General features: G+C 41.3%; 2 protein-coding genes across 3 annotated transcripts in view; one reads left to right on the top strand and one right to left on the bottom strand.

Annotated features, from left to right (window-relative positions):
* LOC124110384 (transportin-3-like) overlaps nucleotides 1-6,343 on the top strand; it is a 41,077-nt gene extending 34,734 nt beyond the window's left edge. Inside the window, exon 27 of the mRNA XM_046469721.2 lies at nucleotides 774-6,343. Within this exon, the coding sequence (XP_046325677.1) occupies nucleotides 774-834 (61 nt within the window). The 3' untranslated portion in view covers nucleotides 835-6,343. The remainder of the gene's footprint in view (nucleotides 1-773) is intronic.
* A 6,313-nt stretch (nucleotides 6,344-12,656) lies between these two features.
* LOC124112847 (ras-like protein family member 11A) overlaps nucleotides 12,657-27,149 on the bottom strand; it is a 77,501-nt gene continuing 63,008 nt past the window's right edge. The window contains exons 3-4 of one of the 2 annotated variants that reach the window (XM_046473008.2): nucleotides 22,878-22,990; nucleotides 12,657-14,220 (exon numbers count right to left, since the gene is read on the bottom strand). In XM_046473008.2, the coding sequence (XP_046328964.1) occupies nucleotides 13,774-14,220; nucleotides 22,878-22,990 (560 nt within the window). In that variant the 3' untranslated portion in view covers nucleotides 12,657-13,773. The remainder of the gene's footprint in view (nucleotides 14,221-22,877; nucleotides 22,991-27,149) is intronic. The other variant, XM_046473016.2, reaches the window with a different exon arrangement.

Genomic DNA, 27,149 nt, shown 5'->3' with positions numbered 1-27,149 from the left:
GGTTTGGCTCATGCACTCGAATGTGTTTGATAACCTTGACGTTAAGAGAGGTCAAATCATTGACCCAGTTGGTCGTAACCCTAGAGATGCTGGGTTGTGTTTTTGTTTAAGAAGCTGGAAACAGGGTTCAAACATGTTTTCACATAGGATCAAAAAAGAAAGAACATTTTGCTTAGTGTGAGGTAGGATAATTGTATAAATAAATATACAATAGAAACTAAAATTTCCAATTAATTTGTCATTGATAGAGATCACAGATTTCTATTAGGAACCAGTTCAAACGTTTGATGTCGGATAAAAACTCAATTCCTTTAGTGTGTGGGGTGGTAATGGCCTTTATCATCACCGGCAATAGTCTGTCTTGTGCAGTGAGTAATATATCAAGACAGATTTGATCGATAAAACACAGGGCAAAGACGAAAATGCGTGACAAAAGAGGCCACTAGACTCGGAAATTTAACATTTTGGAATTGAGGTTTCTGGGGGGATTTGGGGTATATCTCAAAACTTAAGAAATTCAGTTTTTTATCTGATATCAAGCTTTTGAACTGGTCCCTTTGTATAGTGTTAACAGATACTCAATTGTTTTACAAGAGTTTTCATGAGAAAGTCTATTAACTCAAGACAATTTAACGTTTTGGTCACTGCAGAAAGCTGATCAACACTATAGTCTGAAAGAGCCCATAAATAACTTGCTGTAGTTACCATGGTTACCAAGGTTTCATTGTATTTCCTGTTATATGGTCCTGTATTTCTCTTCTTTCTTGTTTCAGTGCTGAGCATCTCAAGCCTGTATCCCATGCCATCAGAGATTTCTCCCGCCTATATAGATAGAAACAACTAGTTGTCTGGATAACACTACACACATAGACACAGCTAGTTGTCACTCATGCAGTATCCTGGTGCTAGTCAATGCGTGTGACAGAAGCCATTGTGTCCTGGGTCTCCAAGACTCCCACTGCTTAAGCAGGCCTTAAGTAGATGTTATGTTTGCCTTAGCTGAGCTTAAGTATGCCTTAAGTTCTCCAGCTGTGATAAGCGTTCAGTGTTGCATGTGTCACAAAGCCCCCCGAAGGCCTCTCATGTCCTGATGCTTCACCTGACTAGCCGGGACCTGACTGAAGATTTGAAGGCAAAAAAGAAATCCTTAAGAGATTTTACAGAGTATGAAAGACTTTTGATGGACATGTTTTGATGGTTGAAGAAACCCTGCTAGTTATATGCATTCTCAGTCTTCGTTCGAAGGGGAAGCCTTGAGTTACAGGTGGAATATGATGGTTCATGAAAGCCCCCTCCTTGTGCTCTTGCTGCTCAATGTAATCCTTGATGCTGATACTCAACTGGAGTGATAATCTCGAACAGTCTATGCCTGGACTCCACCACAGTATTGGGCATGTATCAGTCCGGTGTCACCTCAGCATGCTCTTCAGCAATTCTATAGATATGTGTGTCACACTGTAGTCTGTGTGAGATGAAGACAATTCATCATATTCAGGGATTTTGCTGGGTGGTACTGACATCTGTATTACCCATATTATCCCAGGTAATACTAACATCGGTCAAACACATACTATCCCATGTTATACTGACACTGATATAATCCATACTATACCGGGTTATACTGACATCTGTATAACCCATACTATACCTGGTTATACTGACATCTGTATAACCCATACTATACCGGGTTATACTGAAATCTGTATAACCCATACTAAACCTGGTTATACTGACATCTGTATAACCCATACTATACCGGGTTATACTGACATCTGTATAACCCATACTATACCTGGTTATACTGACATCTGTATAACCCATACTATACCGGGTTATACTGACATCTGTATAACCCATACTATACCGGGTTATACTGAAATCTGTATAACCCATACTATATCTGGTTATACTGACATCTGTATAACCCATACTATGCCAGATTTGACCTGTGTTTGTAGGAGTTTCGAACATTGTGCTGACATTGTGCTAATTGTAACTGAAATTCAAAACAGTATTAAATCTATGTCAGCTTCTGAAGCATATTTGAAGCTGTAACAGAATACTTGGAACAGAATAGCTTGGGTGCACAGAAAAATGTTGTTCCTCTGTTGACCATATATATATCTGAAAGCATGCTCTTACACCACTGTCATAACTAGCCAGCAACAGCACTTACTACCAGGTGATGCATGATATGTTTAACCATATGGTTACAATGTTAGTGACAGTCCATGGGTTGACGAGTTGAAGTATGAGTGTTGTCTGTTACTCACTAGTGTTGTAGTGTATCCAGACATTGTATATTACTTGACTGTGATTTCTTTGGTCCACCCGGTCCAGATGGTGAATGCCAAATGAGATGGTGAATGCCTTTCATAAGTTGGCACCAGAAGGTGAATACCAATGTGTTGGGCAAGGTTTGGTGCATCAGTTGCACAAGGTGAATGCCAGAAGTAGGGGGAAATGTCTTGGTAAAGACGATAAATGCCATTGGTTCATCAGCTTCTTAAAGTGAATGCCAACAGATGTGGTGATTGTCTTTGAGACATTGACATCCGAAGGTAAATGCCAAAAAGCTTAGGGAATGCATTTAAAACATCAGCTCAGGAAAGCGCATACCTTTGACACCTTACCTTGAGGAGATGAATGTCTTTGGTCCATTGGCTTGAAAAGGTGAATATCTATGGTCCATTGGCTTGAGAAGGAGAATGGCTTTGGAATGAATATCAACTCAAGAAGATCCATTGGCTCCCAAAGGTGAATGTCTGTGTTGCATTCACTCCAGAAAAGGAATGCCTTAGGCATTGAATGCTTCTTGGAGTTGAATGATTGCACTCGGAATTAGGGTGTTAAGAGTACTTATGCATAGGTTTCTGAATGGGGAATGTCAATTACAATGCAGCTGTTATAAATTGCTGAGATGTAGTTCGTGCTAGTGAATAAGGAGGTTCTTGGGTTTTTTGCTGTTAAATATGCAGACACATAAAAACAATTCAACTGAAGAGACTTCAGGAGTGTGAATGCTGGGCTTGCAATACCAAGTCAGAACCAGCAAAGTATAAAGAATTCCATCAGGTGTATTGTCAAATTGTGCAATTATCAGTAGTCGGAAGACACTGACTAATGTCTGAAGAATGTGACACATCAAAATGAGCACCAGCTGTAGTGGCTGATCCTGTACAGAGAAGGATGGCATTGTGTTCGATTGTCATGGTCTTCCCTAAATGAAAAGGAGTGTTGATTTCAATGTGGTTCTTATACCATAAGTGTTTTGTTCTGTGTCTCCAGTGCTGTTGTTGCAGTAGGGCTACAAGAGTGTTGCATCATGAAGTATGACAGTTCTCCAGGCAACTGGTCTATGAAGCAGTTCAAGCATGTCAAGAGCTATTTTTTATCAAATTTTCATCTCATTACTATCCAAAGTTAGTCTTCCGATCATTTGTCTTGTAAGGTGCAGGCACAGATGATCTAGTGCTGTGCAGAGTTGCATCCCTTAGCATTGCCAGAATCCTTGATCGTGGAGTCAGTCAGCTCCATACCATGTTCTTTGGTTTCAACTCTATCTTAACACCTACAAACTTCATCACTTAAGGTAATCCTCAACACTTGGCTGGCATGCCATGATATAACCCATTTCTGGTGTCCCCTGTCGTGTTGCTGCTATATTGCTAAAAGCTGCATAAAGCCATACCCATTCATTCTGCAACTGTTGTGCTTCACACATTCTCATTATGTTTAGATATGATCATAATACCTCTAGCTGTGTCTATAAATTCGATGCCCATGTTCGTTGAAGGAAGTAAACCCAGACAAGATTCTTTCCTGTTCAGCTTTCATACAACATACCAAGTTACAGATGTCAAAACTATGCAAGTAAGTATAGTCAGAAACTATATAAAAACATGAAATTAAGTTCAAACAGAATGGTGTTTAACATAACCTTTTTTAATTTTAAGACCGCTTTTGTTAAGTATTTGTTGTCCTTGTGCAAAATTAAGGACAAGCTCATCTGTAAAACAAATAACTGATTGGTCTGGCCTGATATAGTTGAGAGCTGTCATACTGAATGATGTGCCATGCTGCTGAGGAACATGTTCCTGTAATGGATGAGGTTTTGAAATTTATCATGCTGTAATTAGTGCTTGCTGTCTCAAATTATTTTTTGCAAAGGAATTGGTTGTGCTTTGATGTGTATTTTCTATGTTCAAATGATACCAGATGTCAACTGATCATGTGATGTCTGAGATTATTGAATCAAAACAAGAAAGTAGGTGACGCCACAGTTGTTTACAGTCCTAGGAAGTCTGGTGCTTTTGAACACCAGTAATGCTCAATCAAAAACCATTGCGTTAGTTTGCATGATTCAAATCTTGATTCATCTGGAAGCGAGAAACAAGTGTCTGAATTTCAAAACCTATGGATGTAGTTGAGTGTTGATATTTGTCATGTACATTTTGTAAACTGTGTCCTCTTCTGTTTGTATCTGTACATTGTTTTAGAACATGTGTAGATGTTTTAATTCTTTGTTATATTTATTTCTTTTATGTTCACAGTTTGGTCTGTTGTTGTAACAGACATGAGATGATGTTAGAGTAACATTGTACTTTTGGGGTCAACGTCCCTCTGCGAAACATGAACAAAGCTGCATGTATCAACTCCTGTATTTTATGAGTTAAGGATGTCTGCTGGAATGTTTCCATGTTTAGTTTGTAACTTGTAGGTCATGTGTTGGAAGTTCTTCAAAGACATTTAAGCGAAGCTGTCCCCGATACCAAACAGTGCAGCCAAGAAAAACTTATTTATGGTCACTGATTGCTTGTGACAAAAGTTGTCAACTATGAGTTGTATGTAAAAAATGTTTACATGGTGAATGACTGATGTGTTGCTGAGAAAATTGTGAAGTTGGTACACCACAATGAAAGGAAGGCACCATGAACCCCCATCCATTTTGACAGATCATATTTTCAACATCTAGTTCTATTAATGTGTCTGAGAAAAATGTAAAATCTTTCCTTAGAGTTTAGCAGACATCCTTAATAGCCTTTTCGCTTTGTTTTATGAAGTTTTAGTTATTTTACTACATGTAATGAAATGCATGCTTTGGTTGGTGTGAGTGTGGTAAAGACGTTTGACACAAGGTTACATTTAAATATTAGAAGCCCCCAACTCACGACAGTCTCTTCATTAACCAGATATTGACAGACAAGCATTTTATCTAACTCTTGTTAAAACTAAAATGGCATATACCTGTTGAATTTATATGTATAAAACAGGTTTCTTTTCGACAAGAATTAATCCAGTCTTTGATGCCATCACCAGACTTCCATGTTTGTACTCTCAGAACACAAACGGTGGTCCTTCACTTCGTTTCTTTTCAATCATTTTGGAACATTGTTATTTAAGTTCTACGTTCCTAAAGGCTGGTTATTCTGCAGCAAGACTATTGAAATCTGAAATTGTACAAATGTATAAATATGTATATCAATTTTGTATAATTGTACATACAAACGCTCTTAGGAGAACCATGGTGTAGATTTGGAACCGACATGCATACAGTGTTAGTGCTTGTGGCTCTGGGTTATGCTGATGTTAAATATAACAATGATGTCATGCTAGTTACCTGTCCAGAACAAACCTCCTTGTTTTCTTCCTCTAGTCCAACTGCTGAGTGTATGACAAGCTTTCATTTATATCACTATCCTATGAACCTAGACCAATTCTTTAAAACTCTTCTTTCAAAACTGATCTCCCACTGAAGTATTATTTTCTATTGCCGTTACTGCTATTGAGTAAATAAGCCTACAATTATCCTAATTTCAAATATACTTCTTTCACACTTTTGTCAAAACAATTAGGGGCGGTGGGGTAGCCTAGTGGTTAAAGCCTCCGCTTGTCACCCCGAAGACACGGGTTCTATTCCCCACATGGTTACAATGTGTGAAGCCCATTTCAGGTGTCCCATTGTGATATTGCTGGAATATTGCTTAAAACAGCGTAAAACTATACTCTCTCACTCAAAACAATTAACTTAATATTATTCAATTATATTAGACAGATATTCATGAATGTAGACTATGTTTCATTCCTACCGATTAGATGTTAAACCACTAAGTCTAGTCACTGTCAGTCATGTGAAAATGACAAACTGCTCAAATCCCAGGTAGACTAAGGATTTTGCTGTCATGCCAGTGTTATATGTTACTAAGGTAACTAGAGGATAAAGGGAAATAACTAACTGTACCACATTGTTACAAATTCAGGCTTTATTTTTGATTCAGCAACTGCGCTTGCATCTTTTTTTTTTACCTTTTATTTATGCTGACAATAAATTTTATCCATGACAGTTTGACTTGTTGTCTGTCAAGTTATATGTGTTCAGTAGTGGTGTATGTATCATAGTTACCAGAGCAACAGAGCATAACCAGAACCATCATCTATACCACAATTCCAAGTGTTCCAACCAAAGCTCAATTCACTGGAGTTGCATCCATAAGTTTTTTCCGCTTAATTGAAACCTAGATTCATCCTGAATATGATCCTTGGTGCGTCTGTACTACATCCATGCTTATTGGATCACTTGGTCTGTCTCCTAGGTCACTTTGGGGTTTGCCCCCACTTGGGTTGACATGCTGTGACATCACTAGAACCTGTTTGTTGTTTAACGCCACACACCCCCGATGACGTTAGCATGGGTCTCTGAAGAACAAGTATTACTGGGTTCTTCAGGGGTCGACATCACTAGGAGGTGAGGTGAAATGGGGTTTAACGTCGCGTCCAAGATTATTGCACTTATATAGCGACGTGCATGTACGTGTATGTGTGTGTGTGTGTGGCTGCTTGTACTAGTCCGGACTGATGCCGATTTATAGTACTAGCACACTGAGATACTATGCCGCAGTTTAACATGAATACCTCACTCAGACACAGTATACTGACTCCGAGCCGACCAGTCCTTGTTTGAGCCCCTTAATGCCGAGCGCCAGACAGGGTAACAACAAGTACCATCTTTTAACGTCTTTTGGTATGACGCGGCCGGGATCGAACCCCGGTGCTTCCGCTCTCCGGGCGGACGCTCTACCACTAGACCACGGAGGCAGTCGACATCACTAGGAACCCATTTGATTTGGTATACATCTTTTGGAGTGATCTGTCAGTTCCTAGAAGTAAATCTATGGGTGTATCCAGGACAGATGGCAACGTTTCCCATGCCTGCTCTCGCCTTAAATACTGGGGACTTGACACAGCCTTCACTCACTTGAAACCCGTGAAGATCCGGGGTAGAATAGGTCTTCAACAACCCATGCTGGCTGTAAAAGGTTACTATGCTTGTAGTAGGAGGCGACTAACGGGATCGGGTGGTCAGGCTCACTGACTTGGTTGATGCATGTCTTCAATCCCAATTGCGTGGATAGGTGCTCATGATATTAATCACTGGATTGTCTGTTCCAGACACGATTATTTACAGACCACCGTCATATAGCTGGAATATTGCTGAGTGAGGCGTTGAACAACAAACAAACAGACCAAATCACTCACTTGATTATACCTGAATGGAGGCAGGTTTCAGTTCAGAATTGGAAGTACGACATGAGTCAGTTTAGTTGTGCTCTACAAGTAATATAAAACTCCCAAAAAACTAGTGTTGATTTAAGTGCATGCAACACTACAAAACATGATTTTCCTCTGTTGGTGGGCTGAATTGATTGGTATTGGGTTATGTAAGATAGCTACGCGACAAATCACAAAGAACAATGAAGAACGAAGCGTGGTTGATTTAAGAAATAAACGACGAGTGGGAGTGGTTTATCGTACAATAAAACACTGCAGGGAGAATAAACGATGGGGGGCGTTCAGCATATCCATCCGTTTTCCGTTGCAGGAGTAGAACTGCAAAACCGTTATGTATTTCTATTTGAAACTTGATATAGGTAGCCAAACTCCATTTCCGAATTGCACCAGACCGGGGGGATATGTCATCTCCTGATGATTCTTTTATATCAGAATTCTGTTTTTAGTGCAGAGGTCACCATGCAGCCTCTGAACGATTTCCGCAACCAACTGAGGGGGGAAGGGAGGCACAAGGTGGGCAAATGTGGTTAAAAGCATTTGCCAGTCACGCCTTGTCCATTTTAGCTCACCTGTCTGGAAGTGAAGTGACCTGTCCATGCAGAATGCTGATCTGATTTGAAATTGTCTTTTTTAGCTATTACTTAATGTATTCTGCATGTATCAGCTGCAACCTTTGACTTTCCAATACCCTGTTTTTCTAGTATTACTGCATTTTGACATTTCCGCTGAAACTGCGAATGCCAATGGAGCTGAAACTTTGATCTACTGTGTCTCTAAACTATGGACACAGAGGTCCGGTCTGTATTTGTAAATGACCGCCACGGTTCCCCCATATTTAGAAACACATTATTGGCTATTAATTGACCATGAACTGAAATTCTGCACAGGTGTAATCATTTGAGGGGCCAACCAATTTTTTTTCATTTTTGCGATGTTATGAATATTGATCTTGAAAATGCTGACTTCGAGACATGTTTCAAGCAATGCTAGAGGCCAGTGGTACACATTTTGATTCAGGAGAAAGTTCAAGCAAGCCCTAACTGTCTACGGACCAAGCAGAACAGCATTCTCGTCAATTTGACTAATGTGTCAGTTACCCCTTCGCTGGTCAAAGCCAAAACAGCCAGTTCCCTCTGTTGAGAAAGGACTAGGTACCTACAGCACAGCAAAGAAAAGTCTCTTTGACAGTCTTCTTAGAGACCAACCATTTGGTTTGTGGGAAGGTCAGGGAGTTTGTAAGGAAACTAGGTATTTCTTCAGCTACAGCTGCAAAACCAGACTAAAACGATGAGCCTAAATATTTTTGTCTGAAAAACGCCTTGCAACATTGTAGTTTTTGTGGCAAAATGTTTTTAGCCAAGAATCGGTTTTTTAATGATGCAAAGTTACTCTTTTTTCATTTTGCTTAGAATCTTATGCATGAATAGTTCCCTAACTCACTGTATATGTTTGTACTAAAATAAGGTTGAAGTGTCAAATTATGTCTTCATGCTCAAGCAAGGTGAACACCGGGACCGTTGTGTTCAATCCCATTACTAACTAGACGTATCAAATTTCATTACATTTTGAACACAAATGGTAGTAGGGTTTCAATATGTGTTTGCTATATTTAAAATCAGATTCGAAGCTCCTGAACAAATGTAGGTGTCATCATTGCTGGGAACGAGCATGCGGAGTAGCAGCTTCGTTGGTCTAGTGGTTTCTGAGGATTGGATGTGTTACAGAGCATAGAGTGCATTTTAAGTTCAATGGTCAAATCAGGGTAAACATTTTAAATATCGCCAAAAAATGGAACATGTACGTTGAGCCTCACAACAAAATACACATAAACAAAATTACGCTTCAAATGACAATGGCTTTATAATGGTGTTTTTTCAATATGGCTGCCATGGTGGCCATATTGAAAATCTGATTCACACCTCGTGAACAAATCGGGCTGTCTTTGGCAGGACAAGCATTTGAAGTTTCAACTGTATTGAGGTGAGCTAAAAATAACCCTATGTACTATTGTCTCAAAGTAATGTAATTCTGTTTTGTAAGTTCAGCTAAATTGAATTTCCTGAGACAATTTAAAAGGATTATACTTTGTAGGTGGTCGTATGCGTTTTATCCGAAATCAATTATGAGCAAATAATTTGAATAGATCAAGTCACAGAAAATCAGAAGAGTCCATGTAATTGCGTAAACACAACTAGCGAGATTGCCACGCTTGCCTTTTGTGTCTGATTATTGATTTTCACTGTGTTTTTCTTAGACAGGTTCTCAGTTCGGAGTTTTCTGTCCATTTCAGTCGAGCCAAATTTACCGGAGTGTCAGTCCGAGAGGGATATTCAATGCTGAGTGTCCCCGAGGTTTGATGTTCCTTGAAAGTCTTTTGTTTTATTGTGACGTCTAAAAATTGCAATTACAAGCCTAACCATCTGCTGCCTCGTCTTTCCAACAGTAACAGCGTTGGTGATCTTGTCGTTATGATACGTTGAGGAGTTGTGATTCTTTTAATTCTCTGTGAAAATTGAATTGGGCCCTTTAATCTTAACTTGGCTAAATAAATGATAATATCTAGATCGTACATGAAATAAAGTCACAAAAAACGCAAAGTGTTACATAAACAGTTTATTTTCATGTTAAATGTACCCATTAAACATTACTGCAAATCGACAACAGACATGTATTGGCAAGAATGCAGTATGTTACCCCTGCACTTACGCACCGCAGTCGTTAGATAAAGATTTGTATACGAGCATGCGATGTTACGAAACGATTATCAGAGTTTTTGTATTTCGCGATCGAGAGCAACGATAATACATGAATTCTTACACGAGTTTCGTAAAGTCAGTATCTTTATTTCCTATTTATGTTTAATCCTTTAGATAAAATGAACTGATGCGCCTTTGAAACCCATAATTGTCAAATGACATCAGCAAACTTCAGCTATGACGACGCAATGAGATCGAAAAATGTCAACAATGCCGTCGGTATGACGTAGACAACACACTGGTGCGCGTGATATCTGCATACAGTGTACATACGATTTGTGTGGAGGACGAATATCATTTGTTTTGTTAATTTGTAACGCGTATGGTAACCTATTCCAGTGTATTCCAGAACAGATTCATGTTCATCCCACATTATCTAACTGTAATGTTCTAATGTGAAACTGAGACAGATAGTGAACTAGAAATACAGCCATGTTTGAGCATTATGCAATAAATCGCCGTTTGGCCATACTGTCTTCTGTCGACCTTCAATTGTACCATGGGCCGAAGGCATACACAATGTAATAGAAATTAAACAACACTCCTGTGCACGCTAGAATGCCATAAGGTATTCCTTTAGCATCCCACCCAAGTCACTAGAGAAGACTATACAGTATTGTTTATACTCATAAAAATTTGCTTCACTTACAAAATCTGAAACTGTCTGCCACGAAGACGCAATGCCACAGAGCAGGTCCTACTTGTAGGAAGCGGCGGTAATTCTGCGACAATATCTACTCCCTCCCGAGCGGGTTCGGGGACAGATTACCCCCCCCCCCCCCCCCCATTACGTATTCTCAGCTTACCATGCAGAGAAAATAATTTTATACTTATTAGCGTTTGTCCAACCTAGTAATTGCTACAGGTGACAATACCGACCCTGTAGTTGACCCAGACCTTCATCCCCTGTTTTGGACGGCCCGTCCCCTGTTTTATCATCCAGAGACCGCCATTACTAGTATAGCTTGAAAACTGTAGACTGTCACCAACATTCAGTTCATGTCAACACACATCACAAACTTATGAACCGTGGAACGGTAATGGCTTTCTGCAAGTGGAACCTGTCGGGTAAACGTAGACACAACAGGATTTGCCATGTTGAAGTAGTGTCAAGTAATACATACTTTTCACAATGCACCCCGCAAGTACCACTATGCACACCATCGACACGGGCTCCAATCTACCTAGCTATATATATACACAATAGGTCTCTCCTGCAGTCTCGGCTCCCGCAACGAATTATCGCTTTTCAATATCAGTCTTGCTATATATCCTTGCAGCCACTTGGCTATTCGCAGACAGGTTACGTGAGACCAGGGATGCTTGATGTATACAGTCATTACCGGTGATTAAGAAAGTACGGTGTCTGGTGTGATACTGTTATAGGGCTCACATTGATCTACGCGTATATTGATAGGGAGCTTTAACACTCTTTGGATACTTAATAAAACTGAAAAAAACCCGTCGCACAGCAAACTAAACGTTCAATCAGTAACATATAACACTGCAGCTGGCATACAGATGCCAGTGCTTAGACGTACAGAGAGATGGAACCAAAAATGGATGACATCTGGCGAAACCGAAAACCCCTTCAACAGAACTACATGAGACGAGTCTTTATGATACTGTTACAATAAGGGTGAGAGAGCGGAATTGGAAGGTTTCTATATTTCTGTGTTGGAATTCTATTTGACATTTGGAAACAAGTTCCCAAATATAATAGTTCTTGCTGAAAACAAACGAGCATTTCCAGCAAGTGTTACTTAAAATAGCTTCACTGAATAAACCCTTGCAAAGAATCCATCTCTATTCAATAATGTCGCCTCTCAAAGAGAGCCGTTAACCAGGGCACGTGACATGCTTTAAGTCGGGGCTTATCGCTGAGATATGCGTCAGAATTCTTGGTGCAAGTCACCTCGTATGTATTGACGCTACATATAATTAAATGCAATATATGTTGCAGTCTTAACAAATCTCGTGTGTTATTAAATTATTTTTGGAATATGGAAAATGAAAATTATGTGACAGAAAAAAAAAATCCCTTCGCACATTATTCTTGCATATTTACTCTGGTTATAATTCAATAATAAGGACACTGTCTTTCCTTGATACGTTGTACACCGTCCCTGGTCTTTGATGTGGTGGATGGTCTGTCCGAAGATGGAAAGGTCGTAGGTTCTATCCCCTGACTGCGTCATACCAAAATACTTTAAAATATGGTACTTGTTGTTACCCTGCCTGACGCCCGATATCAAGGAGATAAAACAAGGACTGGTCAGAGTGAACGTACTGTGTTTGAGTGGGGTATCCATATTAAGCTGTGACATTTCAGTGGGCTAGCACTAAATAAGAGGCATCAAATCGGGACTAGTACAAGCAGCCACTCACCAACACACGTGCATGCACGTCGTTATATAAGAGCAGTAATCTTGAACGCGACGTTAAACCCCATACCCGTCGTTTCTGTTCCTGGTGTTGACGCTGGGACCGAAGGCGAGACATATCCAGAGCATGACACGGACACATAAATAATCTTTTAGGGCTAAACTAAAAAATGTATATTGCAGAGTCGTGTTAGTCAAATGAGTATCTCTCGAACGTATTGGCATCTGTTCATGTACAGAAAACGATATTAAACTACTTCGCGTGTGTCCAACCAAGATATTTCTACAGGCGGGCAATACCGCCCCATGGCGAGACAAGATGCGCACCTTAGTGTCAGAGGTTCCGCCAACTTCACCCAGATATGACGAAGCAGGATGATGAGAAGAGCGGGTTTCCAGCTGATTAATCAGTTCCTGTATGTTTTTCAGACCTACTTCAACCCATAAAGTCCGGTCACAGTTTCTTTTGAAGGTCCTTGGTAGCGGTTTCTTACCTAACTCTCGTCCATGAGGTATCAGCCCAAGGCCTTAACCACCGTACGTTAGTCCCACACACTCAAGGTAGGAGAATCAAGCTCATGGGCTACATGCAGCGGCTACGTTGATACTGCAATGATAATCGGGGATAAAATATACATTCGTGAAATAAGGAAAACAAATCGACCACAGGGATTGGTAACCCCCAGATTTGAGATTGCGGGATCGTTCTAAATAATACGGGTCACAGACGAATTTCCATAACGAGGCCAAGCTTATACTTCAGGGTCAAGGCATCTACTGTAGCTGTCAGACATGGCTGTCTCCGATGAACCAATCGGTTTCCATTCAAAGAATATAACTTGCATGCTTTTCTTTTTTGAATCCAAGTGCCCTGTGTTAAAGCTGAGGTTCATCCACGTGTAAGGCATAGTCAGTCAACGACAAAATCAAAAGGCGACCTGTATCTGAGAGCATTACGTATATGTCCGAGTGTGTGGGAACCTCCGCACCAGGTTATAATGTCATTAAATATTTGAGTAAATGGAATAAACGTGGAGACGAAAGGAACCAATTGCCACACATCGTCACAATGTTGAGGTCCTCGATCGCCATTTCCGCTCAGCAAGGTTTCTAAGAGATTGTCTGATTTGTAACTTGGCCGCCACGGCCGGCCTCTGCATGATCCAAGTAAGTTTTTCTCGTTTCTTATGCACCGTCTTCACCTGTCGACACAGTATATTGAACACCTCATACACACTGTCACAGTCATCGCTAGCCGACACTTCACAGTGGAGGCAGTTATGTTCCTGCGCCCACCCGGTACACTCCTGGAGCGTCAGTTGACGCATGTGTATAAGGTCACACTTATTGCCAGCGATAACGATTGGCAGTCTCTCATCTTCTCTAGCCAATCGGAGACGGTCCACCAAGTCCACAACAAACTGAAAACTTTCCGGGTCCGTCACTGAGTAGACCAATAGGAAACCGTCCGCCCAGGTGATCGGATCCTCCTTAAGTCCGTTGCTGGGTGCCTGGAAGTATTAAGATAATAATTTTAATCAAGTATAGGAACTACATTAAAGGGATCAAAGGCTCTTTTGTTTCTCACTGTCCGAGCACGTTAAAGTAATTCCAAACACAATTGTTGGACACAATCATCTACTTGACTTACTAGACTCTAGGCTTAGGGCACCAGATCACGGAGCGTAATCTCCTTTAAAAATATTGGAAATACAACAGTTGACTGATCGAGTTAATACTGTGTGGTGGTTTCAGTTGATATACAACAGGCAAACAGCGAGAATACGTATCCAGCTGAACCAACTCACAAAACGCGTTTGAGACAAGAAGGCGGTGCACAGACGTTGGGCAAACATATTTGGTTACAGGAAGAGAGGGTGTACGCATGTTGTGCACGTGCAGGTCATGACGATGAAATTGAATACCCTTCCGTGGATACACGTGTTGCTCGTAAGACTATTAAGAGTTCGGTGTGACAAGTCGATACCAGAACTGTTAGCCGAGGCACGCTCATATCCACCGTACTACTTGTCGCGGACCACCCCCTACCCCTTTCTTAACAGTGGGCGGACCTCATACTTAGTCATACGAGGTTAATTTTCAGGCCACAAATCAACTTATTCTGGCTTACCAGTAAGCTAGACGAGGACACTGTTGTGGTTGCCGTATCCCAATTCATTCATCGTTTATTATCAGTCGTTCCATGTCACTGCATGAAACTATGGGAAGAATCTTTGGAACTGTCTTTCTTATTAGGGATTCGAGACAAAAATATATCGTAGGGATTTTCGTAAACCACACGGTGGCCCCAATGAGAAGGTTTATTGCTCTTTATTTGTTTTTAGTCTCAAATCCGTAATCAAGGTCACTTTCGTATAGGTATACGTTTTGGAGGTAAGTGATACAGGCGGAGATGTTATTATTTGTAGCCAGTCGGAGGTGTATGTACATCTCACGCCGTAGACATTTCTGACGAGTCGTTTCGTAGCCTTCAATAGTGGTATGTAGATGAACGAACGAGGAGCTATCACAGCGAAGCACAGAAATAGAAAGGAAATTGCATAGGAATCATTGTAAAGGCCAATGCAGATCATAAAATGCGACAACTCAATATTGACTGCCAACAAATGAGTAAATATATACTTGTGCTTTCAACAATTAAACTTCATCGGAGCTTGCGCTATTTCGCAGAAAGAAATGGTTTCTTAAACCGACAGATGGCATAAGAGTGTATGCTAAAAATGTTCCACAGTCACAAAAATAGATTTGAATAATATGATTATATAAACAATTCCTCTTAAGAACATCCTCAGTACATCAATCGCGGTGTTTATATGTGTTTACTCTCTGTATTTTGACCATTTACTGACCACAGCCGTCCTTTGTGTGGTGTTTAGGTTCATCAGTGAGATCTTCCTCACAGGTAAGTAATATATCTTATATGCATTGTTATTATGAATTTGTACATATTTGTGTAATCAGTTATTAGTATATCATCACAATATCTATTTTATTTATTTGAGAATGAGTGAGTGAATGCATATTTACTTACCATGTCTATAGTTACCTATGTTGTTTGCGCGTAATATGAAGCGATCGCATATATGTATTTAAGGGGATTACATGTAAACATGTTTGCTACACGATACAGTTTTCCTTGAGTATGTGTGTACATGTATTTAGAGGCAGTCACCACAGTCGTTATACTGTAAGATCAGTAGTTGGTGCACCCCGTTCCGACCCGAGTGTTTGTTTGTTTGTTGTTTAACGCTGCACTCAACAATATTCCAGATATATGACGAGGGTCTCTAACTATTCAAGTCTGGGCCTGATAATCCAGTGATTGCCATCATGAGCATCGATCTACGCTTTTGGGATACGATGACATGGAATCAACCAAGTCGGCGAGCCTGACCACCCGATTCCTTTAGTCGCCTCTTACGACAAGCATTGTCGCCTGTTACGGCAAGCATGGGTTGCTGAAAAAAAACTATTTTTTACCCCGGAACTTAACGGTTCCGGAACTGTGTGTCATCTCCAAAGTATGATTGTATTTCTGTATATGAATGTAATTATGTATATCATAGCATTATGCAGATATACTGATGCACACATATAGTGTCAGAATACAGCTGCATGAATTCTGACATGAATACCAGAGGGAGAGCACATGACTCCAATGCTGACTTAAGTACGCTGGCTGCCATTCAACCAAAGGGTGCGACTAAACTACTCACCCTGGTTTACAATGCAATGCATGGTTTGGCTGCTGTATACTTACAGGAACCCATGCTGCCCTACAAGTCAGCACGTTCTCTGCGATCAAAGGATCGACATCTGCAGGTGGTGCCACAAGAAATCCGAGAAACAGAAAATTTGACACTCAAAACCTGTGCCTTCAAGAGAACCTTCAACTGGATCAATCATGGTATAAGTGCATCAGAGCAGTGCTGTTTTGTAACTATGATGTTGTCCGTGTGATGTTGTAAATGAGTACACGGAGGACTAGATGTGATATGTCCGTACATATCTAAAAACGTGCATATTTATCATGAAGTATATGTTTGTTCGGACTTCGGTCGCACACTCCTCACTACACTACGCCCTGTGTCTGTTCTGAACACTTCCTTGGTTACAGGAGTACATTTACTTCAAGAACAAGATTCCGTTCCACAAAGCTATCGTAGAGCTAAGATTATCGTAACGGTAAGACTTTCGTCCGTATCTCCCACTCAAAGAAATATAGTTGAAAGAAAATATGTAAATATAATTAACTTTTGGATAGGGGATACGGACGGCAGTCTTTCCATCGTAACTCCCTTACTTTCACACGGTCTTTCGACTGTCGTTGCGCTACGATCGCTTTGTTGAACGGTACCTTGGACGTCAAAATGGCCTTGACGATAAACCTGACGGTAGTGGTTCCAAGTTCTCAATGAACGTGTGGCAATTGGCTGTCAGCATTGTAAGATTTGTTGACTAGGTGCTGAAGTAAATTCATATATTGCTCTATAATATTGTTGACAGTCAAAGTCAGAGTACACAGCCTTCGTGTGCATTTCGGGGGGTACGGGTGGCCCAGTCGTCCCAGATTCGCTTTGCAGAGTTGCGTCCCTTGGGCACGCCAGAAACCTATGATTATGGGTTCAAATCTAGGTTTGTCAGCACCATACCTGTGCTTGTGGGTTTCACCGAAGTGGTAAACGTCTGAGACCTGCATCACTGCCCTGGCGCGTTAAACCTAACTCACTCACTCACTCACTCACTCACTCACTCGTGTGCATGTCCTCGTTTTCTTCACAAGGAAAGGCCATAACGAGGAAAGTCCATTAAGGTCCTGCAGTCATGTGTGCAAAAACATGAATTCAAGGAAAAAAGAATGCCTAAAGGATCAGAATAAATGGTTCTGTTTTTATTCGTGGCAGAGTATTCCCAAGAGTTTCTCAAGGAATGTGGAAATAATACTTTAGTGTCATTTCAAGGATTCCTGACAAACGTGTGAATGTCAAAATGTGTCGTTGATAGGCTTAGGAACGACATTTTCCTGGTCATGTGACTGACCTCTCGTCCAATGGAAAATCCGTATATCGTGTAGACTTCACAACCTATTTGCACGTGTTAGTAGGTTGAATCAATGTCCATTAATATCGTTTGATTGCATCTCGATTTAGACAATCGATGAATTTCTTGCGAAACCGCCCATGATACCATTATGAGGTTACACATAAACTGCCTCAACCTATAAATTAGCCAACACCACAAAACTGAAGTGTTTTTAGTTGCAGAACTTCATTTGCCCAGCATTTGCCTATGTCAGAAATTCCTTGGATCTCGTGCTAACGACTCGCGACATTTATCAATGTGACTGATAAAACTAGCGAGATGTGTTGCAATTGCTGAAAGCTCGCTGATGTTCCCACCACCCGTTGAAGCAAACGATTACTGGCTTGTCTCCCGCCCTCCACTTGAAACGAGTGAGTGAGTTGGGTTTTATGCGCTTCCAACAGTATTCCAGTTATATCACGACGTGTCAGCTTAATGTGGGAGGAAAGCCCGAAGTGATGCAGGTCTAAGACGTTTACTACTTTGGTGAAACCCACGAGCACGGGTATGGTGCTGACAAACCTAGAAACATAATCGGGGCGAACCGGGATTCGAACCCACAATCATAGGTTTCTGGCGACCCGTGCAAGCACACACCACCGGCTGCTTGGTCTGCATCCATCCTGTGCTAGACCTTTATCTATCTTGTGCTTGGTCTGTGTCCACGCGGTGCTAGGTTTTTGTCCATCACCTGCTAGATCCAGGCCATGCTGTGTTAGGCCTCTATCTAACAGGTACTTCGTCAGCATGCTGTGTTTGTTATGTTTTCTTTAGTGCTAGGTCTGTGCCATCATGTGCTAAGCCTTTGTCCATCATGTGCTAGGCCTTTGTCTATCATGTGATAGACCTTTGTCCATCATACTGATTGGCAGAAGTTCGAAACATCTCCCTTTTCAACTTATTTTAGACATACGTATGTATTTGATCATGTCTGCATGCTGAAGTCCACAACTTGCAGGTATAGGGAAGTCTTAGTTGTCAGGCATGTGAACGTGTCGGGTGTTTCGAGAAGTGTTTAAAGTTAACATTTCCAGTGGATAAAGAAAGTAATCCACGAGGTTGTCCCACCCTTCGCGGTGACAGGACCATCTGGAATGTCAAGATAACCGCCTATTTACGTAACGTCATTGATTATAGGACGTGCTAGTTGAACATGTATCAGCTATGTAAGAAACTACTTCAGGACTATCCGATGTGATGTACCATCGATAATTTCCAAACTAATGTTTTCATTTTCGTCCAATAATCTCTGTTTCATGTGGGAAGATCTAGCCCAACAGTGCATAATTAAATGGGGTGGTGTTCAGTCTACGTTAAACTTAGCCCTCAGTTTAATGTCACTTAGAGTAATATCAACGTGTTCCAACTAATCATCTGTTTCTGCTAGATAACGAGACGGTCGCATAAACGTGCATTTGGAGACATGATTATATGATTACATGCGATATACGGCCTTGGTCGTCGACTCCCCCGACACTCGGTAATAAAGTATGAACGTAGACTACTATGGAGAACCACGTGATGTAGGACTGTCATAAGGACTGGCATAAGTCAAGGTCACTGACCTTTATCTTAGAACAGGAGGCGCATCTTCTCCGCACAATTATCCTCGCAACACAGAGGAAGAGCCAGATAAAATCTACTTTCGTGAAGAATTAGATCACAGGAGCCATATTCCTTCACAAACACTAATTGAGTGTCGACTCACATACCGATTATTCCCTTCAGCTGGGTTGCTGGGCCGGGGCCGGTAGGCTAGCATGGTGCAGTACGACGTCACGAGCCGCCAGTGCTGTGCCGTATCTAGGCGGCACGACACCGCATCAACAATATCAAACACACTTAAACGATTCAATTATGATCCCGTGCTTGAGATCCGTGATAACGTGGTTGTGTGGATCTCAGGCTTAATTTTCTTAAGAGCCTCTTAGCAGAAGAAGCTCGGGTGACATGACATTGATTGGTGCAGGCTTGCTCTGACAGAAACATCCCGAAGGTGATGAACGACTTGTTTTATTTGTCAAATTGTCAATAGAGAATTGCCTGGTGTCAATGTACACGCTGTTCGCTCGCTTTTGTAATAGTGAACATGATGAGCATGCTCACGTCACGCTCCTGTTATAGAGGCAACGCTCTTGTTATAGAGGCCACTCTCTTGTTATAGAGGCCACGCTCTTCTTATAGAGGCCACGCTCTTGTTATAGAGGCCATGCTCTTGTTATAGAGGTCATGCTCTTGTTATAGAGGCCACGCTCTTGTTATAGAGGCCATGCTCTTGTTATAGAGGCCATGCTCTTGTTATAGAGGTCATGCTCTTGTTATAGAGGCCACGCTCTTGTTATAGAGGCAACGCTCTTGTTATAGAGGACATGCTCTTGTTATAGAGGCAACGCTCTTGTTGTAGAGGCCACGCTCTTGTTATAGAAGCAACGCTCTTGTTATAGAGGCCATGCTCTTGTTATAGAGGCCACGCTCTTGTTATAGAGGCAACGCTCTTGTTATAGAGGCCATGCTCTTGTTATAGAGGCAACGCTCTTGTTATAGAGGCCACGCTCTTGTTATAGAAGCACCGCTCTTGTTATAGAGGCAGCGCTCTTGTTATAGAGGAGACGCTCTTGTTTTAGAGGCCACGCTCTTGTTGTGGAGGCCACGCTCTTGTTGTCGAGGCCACGCTCTTGTTATAGAGGCCACGCTCTTGTTGTCGAGGCCACGCTCTTGTTATAGAGGCCACGCTCTTGCAATAATTAAACCGTCAGTGAATACTCTTTTATTCGTCGACAGGGAGTTGGTGAGGTGGACACGTTCTTGTAACAGTGGACTCTTTGTACTTGTTAAAACTCTCATAACTGTTTGCATGTTTTTACCATTTGAATGTGATCACATTGTCTTTCAACGTCCACAAAATTGCCGTTGTGCTTTCGAAAGAAAATAAAAGTTAACGAATGAATATACCCCTTTAATGTTCTCGCTCTCCCCCACCCCCCCACCCCCCCCACCCCCCCTGCAACCACCCCCCACCCCCCGACATCACCTCCCAAAGGCTGAGATCCATTTAATAATGATGTTAACATAAACTAGTGTATGCACAGGAAAGGAACAAGCTCCAACAATGTGCCAGTACAAACAGGGGATCCGACACATGCACAGGAAGGATACCGGTGTTCAACCATGCCAGTAGGGTCGGCAACATGCAACGTTATCTTATGAAGATGTTACAGGAGACGTATGAGATGCGTCATGTAGTGTACGGCATGCAATGACGTGACCAGGTCGGCAGTGTGACTCACTATGGCTCGCTGTGTGGATTACAGCCCGCTATGCTCAGGCTCACACGACGTGTATTGTAGATGGGATGGTACGACCATTTACTACAATGAAGCATTTCAAATGATACCCATTTCAGTCAACGTGTACATTTAGTAAGAATAGCCTGTACTAATAAAGGGTACATATAGAGCCTCTGCCCGGAGAGCGGAAGGTCGGGGTTCGATCCCCGGCCGCATCACACCAAAAGACGTTAAGATATGGTACTGGTTGTTTCCCTGCCTGGCGATCGGCATTAAGGGGCTACTTGTTACCTTGACTTGCACTAGGCATAAATTGGAAAAAACAAGAACTCGTCGGCTAGGAGTCAGTATACTTTGTCTGTGTGGGATATTCATGTTAAACTGCGGCATGGTATCTCAGTGTGTTAGCACTATAAAATCGGCATTAGTCCGGACTAGTACACGCACGCACGTGCGCGGCCATATAAGTGCAATAATCGTCAACGCGACGTTAACCCCATTGCACCTCACCCATCCTATTCTAAAATCACTTTAAAAAGAAATTACCCAAATCTTGAATATGAACTATATGCGAGTTGATCTTCAGCGGAAACAACTAGCCCTTATAAAGTTTCCTCTTCCAACATGTGGTTAAATTAAAGGCCACATTGCCCAATGTCCTATATTTTCTCAGACGATGATAACGTTTCATATCAGCCGATGGCTGGCGTGTGCAAAATGCTACTGTTACCCTATCCTACTAGGATTCAACACACGACGCAGTACCTTATCGTGGAAAATGGACATATTTGCTGAATCATTATCCGACTTTAACATGGCTTCACTGTCCTCTGAGTCTGGTACGTGTGTCTCATGCTAAGTGTCTCATGTACACGTGTTGTCAGGGTAGTCAGGGTAAGCCACTTGTTGCTGCTTCTTACGACAGCGAGTATTGGGGCTTCCGTCGCCCACAAAGATGACACAATAACCACGTCTCGAGACGTGCATTTTATGTCTGCTCGTCTTTCCATTAGGGGAGTATTCGAGGAACGTATCACTTCAGTGAAGCCTTACACGTGTTGTGCCAACAATAAACTCCTTAAGGTATTCTAATCAAGGAGAACGTGACAATATACTTGTTCTAACACAGCTGATGAAGGCGTGGTTGCCAAGTTGAGTTCGAAACACTTCCAATGGCTGCCATACGTTTGTTGTTGGTTCTGGTCCCGGATTGACCCTGACTATGATCCTGGTGTGTCAGACATTGACACATAAAGCTGATGTGCCGTGACGTGCCTTATTAAAAGCGTCGTCAATCTCAACCTCCTTTACAAATAAATAACCCCTTGTCTAGTAGATCTGTACAACAGGCCACCAGGGTCAGTCTTTTCTAAACAGTGTTCTAGATATCAGATGTTTCGGGAAACATTCAAGTAACAAATCAGTTATGTAACCTCCAGTCAGGCATGTGATGAGCACAAGAAGACGTATTGGTTGGAGGAGATTCTTTAGTTCTACTTCGAAAACGAAATGCCGAGACAACATGCTTGTGTTGTATGGCCGTTTTGTTCAACGTGCACTTGATCGCTGTTCAACACGATATTGTGTTGTTCAACATTCACTCGATCGTTGTTCAACGTGACCTTGTGTTGTTCAACGTTTACTCCATTGTCGTTCAACCTGCACCAAAGCGTTGTCTTGTATTTGGCACCTGGGTACACATTATTTATAGCTCTCCCAGTGTGTGTGTCTGTTACAGTTAATGCATGCAGTCTAGGGCAACAGTGTTAGTAACTAACCGTGTTCCGCAGGGGACGCTTATATGAGTCAGGCCTTACGTGCCACTGCGTGTCCATGATGTTGATGGTCACGTGTTTGCCGTCCACGACTCCAGCGCGAGAGAAGATGGCCTCTGAAACACAAGTAGTTGAATGAGTGAGAAACAATGGCTTGTTATATTATGAGTTAAGGCAATCTCCATAAAATCATATCTTAGAGATCGCCGCTACCGAGGACATCCCATCACAGGTCACGTCCGTACGATCTTTTGCGAACTTTGACTGACAATGAAATGCCTAACAGGAAGTTGACATTAGCCAACCAGAAAGCAGCTTTCTCCAGCTTTACGGCACTAGTTTCAAAATGGCGACAAATGTTTGACAATATTTTAGATTAAAAATGTGAAATCTGAACTAAAGACAATTCTGGAATGTCTAACAAATGGCCGAGACTGTATGGCATTGAATCAGCAGTGCAGCCCGTAACTGTCTTTCGGAACTCCCAGTTTGCTGGATTAGAAAACACATTCACTTGTGCGATCTCCTTTTGACGTCACCTGTAAATGGATATCCGCAGACCTGTACCGGTAGCGAGCACTGAGATCTGATTTTAATGACACACCTAAAGAGGCAAAAAGAAATGAAAAATACAACTCATTTGTCATCGAGACACTAGTCAACGTTCAACACATGTATTCTTTCACTTGATGAATGTGTAGTATTAACCTCGAAATGTGTATGAGACTCTAGAAGCAGAAACCAAGTTGTCTGTATGAACCACTAGCTTCTAAATGCTTAACATAAAAAAAAACATTTTTGAAATTCACATCCCGTGCTTAGAGGTAAATGAGTGGGTAGATAGAAGTGTGTTTATTTTAACCGCGATCTCCGAACCATTCCAACCTAAATTCACGATAGCTCTGAAGGAAAACATGAAGTTTATGATTATCAAAATCACCAGCGGCATTGATTGTCAGTAAAACGGGTTACATTAAAAGGTACAACTTTCGAACAGAAAATACCTTTAAATGCAAAACCGGACGCGTTGCGGATACAAAAGAATATATGAAAATACGTAAACTGTCGGGCAAAAGAAGGTTTACATTGGAAAACCGGACTTGACCAAACAATTACAAGTCGCTGAACACTGCAAACTTAAGGTAAAATCACAACTATGATACCCGTATCAAACACATCACCACCGAATAACCATTTCTTGTTCATTTTTAGCCACCATTGGTCAATACTTTCTTTTGTCCGGCAGTTTATGCAAGAAGTTTACAACATGGTCTAAAACGGCAATGACTTAGTACCTTGAACACAGAGTAATTACATACAAAAGGATTTCCTTAAAACACATGGTATCCAGACAGACAGTGCGTCACAGACGTTGACATTAATTTTGTTACAATCAGTGGCCAGGTCACATCCCACTTTAACGCACATGCTATAAACAATAACCACGTCATATGGAACTACGATGTAGGTGTGACCGTTGCTTGAACCGCTGACCTTGCTCTAAACCAACGAAAAGGGCGAGCGACGAGACGTTAATAGCTTGAGGTAATCGAGGTCACCAGTCATCCTGAAGCCCACCCTACAGGCCATAGTAGTCCTGCGCCATGACTGTGAAATATATAATTTTTAGGTATTTATTTTACTACAATCCTAGGCAAGTCTAGATCAAACTAGCCAAGTCTAGTTTGCTTGATGCCAAATGAAAACAGCAGAAGAGGAAAGGTTCTTTCGAAGAAAAGAAAATATTTTAAAGACATGTTTTCATTGACAAATTGTCAGTCTAAAGCCATGGGAGCAAGTCATATCTACCTGATGTGGTACCATCTGCGCATGCGTTGTCAATGTTTGGGGACAGTTAGATGGTGCAAACGCAGAAGCAGAGATCATGTGTCATGCCCTCCGATTGCGCTTTGGCCTCAGTGCAACCACCATATTCTCTGCAGAGAGCTGTTACGTTCAGAGTCGCTCAATGAACACCAGATGTCGCCGATTATCACAGGTTGCCATTATGTGTCGGGTACATATTCCCAAATAGATGATATGTTTGTCTGGGGCCACTGTGTTGGCAAGGCTGGTATAATGAATGCTGTGGGTATAATGTTGATGCAGACACCAAGTACTCACCATGTTCTCAATATTTATGCCACTTATCACCAACTGTGCCTTTCTGTTCTAGAATATTTGAGTACAGTTTGACACAACTACGAGTATTTATAAGATTCACGAAGAACTGAATGTGATCACGGACTTGGATAACCAGGGATATACAGGTCCGTGATGTGAGGGACACAATAACATCACGTGCACGACTCTCCTCTCGAACATTGACTGAAGAGCAAAAGGAACTACACAACTCAGCTGATCTTAACATATATAATGTTCAATTAATCTTTAGCGATATTATGTAGCCATTTTCAATTGAAAAGTTAGCGGTGTTATATAAAAATATGAACTGTTCTGGCATTTAAGAATATTTCAACATGGTCTTATATTTTATAATATAATTTGATTTAAAACTTTTAAAAAAACCCACACAATTAGCACAATAAACAACTGCCGATGGATATCTTCGAATCTAATCTTTAAAATTTATATTCTTTTTTTCGGCACATATAAAAAAACAATCATGGAAGGCGTCATGTAACTTTAAATTCCTCTCTTAGCCCAGTCTTCATTAAACCATTTTTTTACACAAAATTACTCAGCCACCGATTACTTTTTACAAACTGTTGCAGGGATGAGTGATAGTTAAATAGACATAATCAATTTTCAATTACATAAAAAAACTCGTGTACTTTCTTTTGCGGAAAAGAAAATATTTTAAAGACATGTTTTCATTTTAAATTTAAGTTTAAATGGCATATCCATACTGTGGACAACGGTGGTCAGTTATCTGTGAGACGGTATATGTTGTAAGTGAGTGGGGTACGGTGCATTCACTAGTATTCACGGGGCCTCACGCACTGCACTCTATATGGGCAAACCGAACAAGCGAACGCTCTAACCACTACTCTAGGGCCCCGAAACGATACGTGGATTCATCAAGCTTTATTAGATGGATAAAATCACCACCTGCTAAGCTAACCTTCGACCATATCCGACAAACTAATGATTGCAGCCACGTAATGAACTGGAAGACGTCTCTGCCTGGTCGGTGGATCAGCGGAACTGTTACCTTGTTATTACCTGAAATTGTGAGATCTTGTTCTTGATATACGACCGTTGCCAAATGGTCTTGTTATTGACAAAGCATCCATGAGATGACAACAACTCGACAACCTACACACTCTCTGTCACTCTCCCTGCATTGCAGTAATATAAGGTACAAATCACATATTTGTCGCATATCTTTTGTGTTGGGGTAAGGGTGGGGGTGAGGGTGAGGGTTTAGAGGTTTAGGGGTGAAGGCTGACACACGGGATGCTAAGAGGGAACGTCATCACCAAGAGAGAGTTGTGAGATGACTGAGCTAGTATTGCATTGTACCTCGAGATGGTTGAATAGTATCGACTACATCGGTTACTCCCTCGAGGCTACACTTGACAGTCCTTGCTAGCTGATGGTTTAAAATTCCCTTCCTGGCGTCGTTTTCAATATCTGTTCAATTTTCTCATCCTATAATTGTAATCGTGATTTTGTGTGAATTGGATAACATGCCCTGTCTACAACAGCTGGATAATACTTTGTGTGGTCAAATTGACGACACGGCAGAAGAAATGAATCCTAAAATAGGAATATGTTATGGTAATGTTCAGACCAGTGATATGATGATGACATCTGCTATCTTAAAGTATCGATATCTTTCGAAAACAAAAACTGTGCTTATCACCTCCCCAATTAGGATGTCTTTCCTTCATTAAACAGAAATTTAACCTCCTCATATGACTGAATTACTCTTCAAACTCAAAAACTCACTCAGCCATATATCATTTCGACGAGTAAGGGCGTCAGCCATTATTACTGACTGACATCAGATAGCATGAGAAGCACACCTCATGTGTGCGACCCGGAGGTGGCAGACGTTATTTTCCCATGAAGTAACGCATCAGGTTCGACCAATGGTTCGAACAACATCTTTGCTATGACAAATCAGGAACTGACAGTGACCATGTAGTGATATTCCAGGGTTTACCAATACCCATGTAGTGATATACAAGGTTTTAACAATACCCATGTAGTGATATACCAGGTTATAAAAATACCCATGTAGTGATATACCATGTTCTAACAATACCATGTAATGATATTCCAGGGTTTACCAATACCCATGTAGTG

The sequence above is a fragment of the Haliotis rufescens genome, unplaced genomic scaffold, assembly GCF_023055435.1.
Source record: "Haliotis rufescens isolate VD_foot unplaced genomic scaffold, xgHalRufe1.0.p SCAF_5, whole genome shotgun sequence".
NCBI classification, from domain to species: Eukaryota; Metazoa; Mollusca; class Gastropoda; order Lepetellida; family Haliotidae; genus Haliotis; species Haliotis rufescens.
This window is presented reverse-complemented; position numbering and strand designations above follow the sequence as displayed.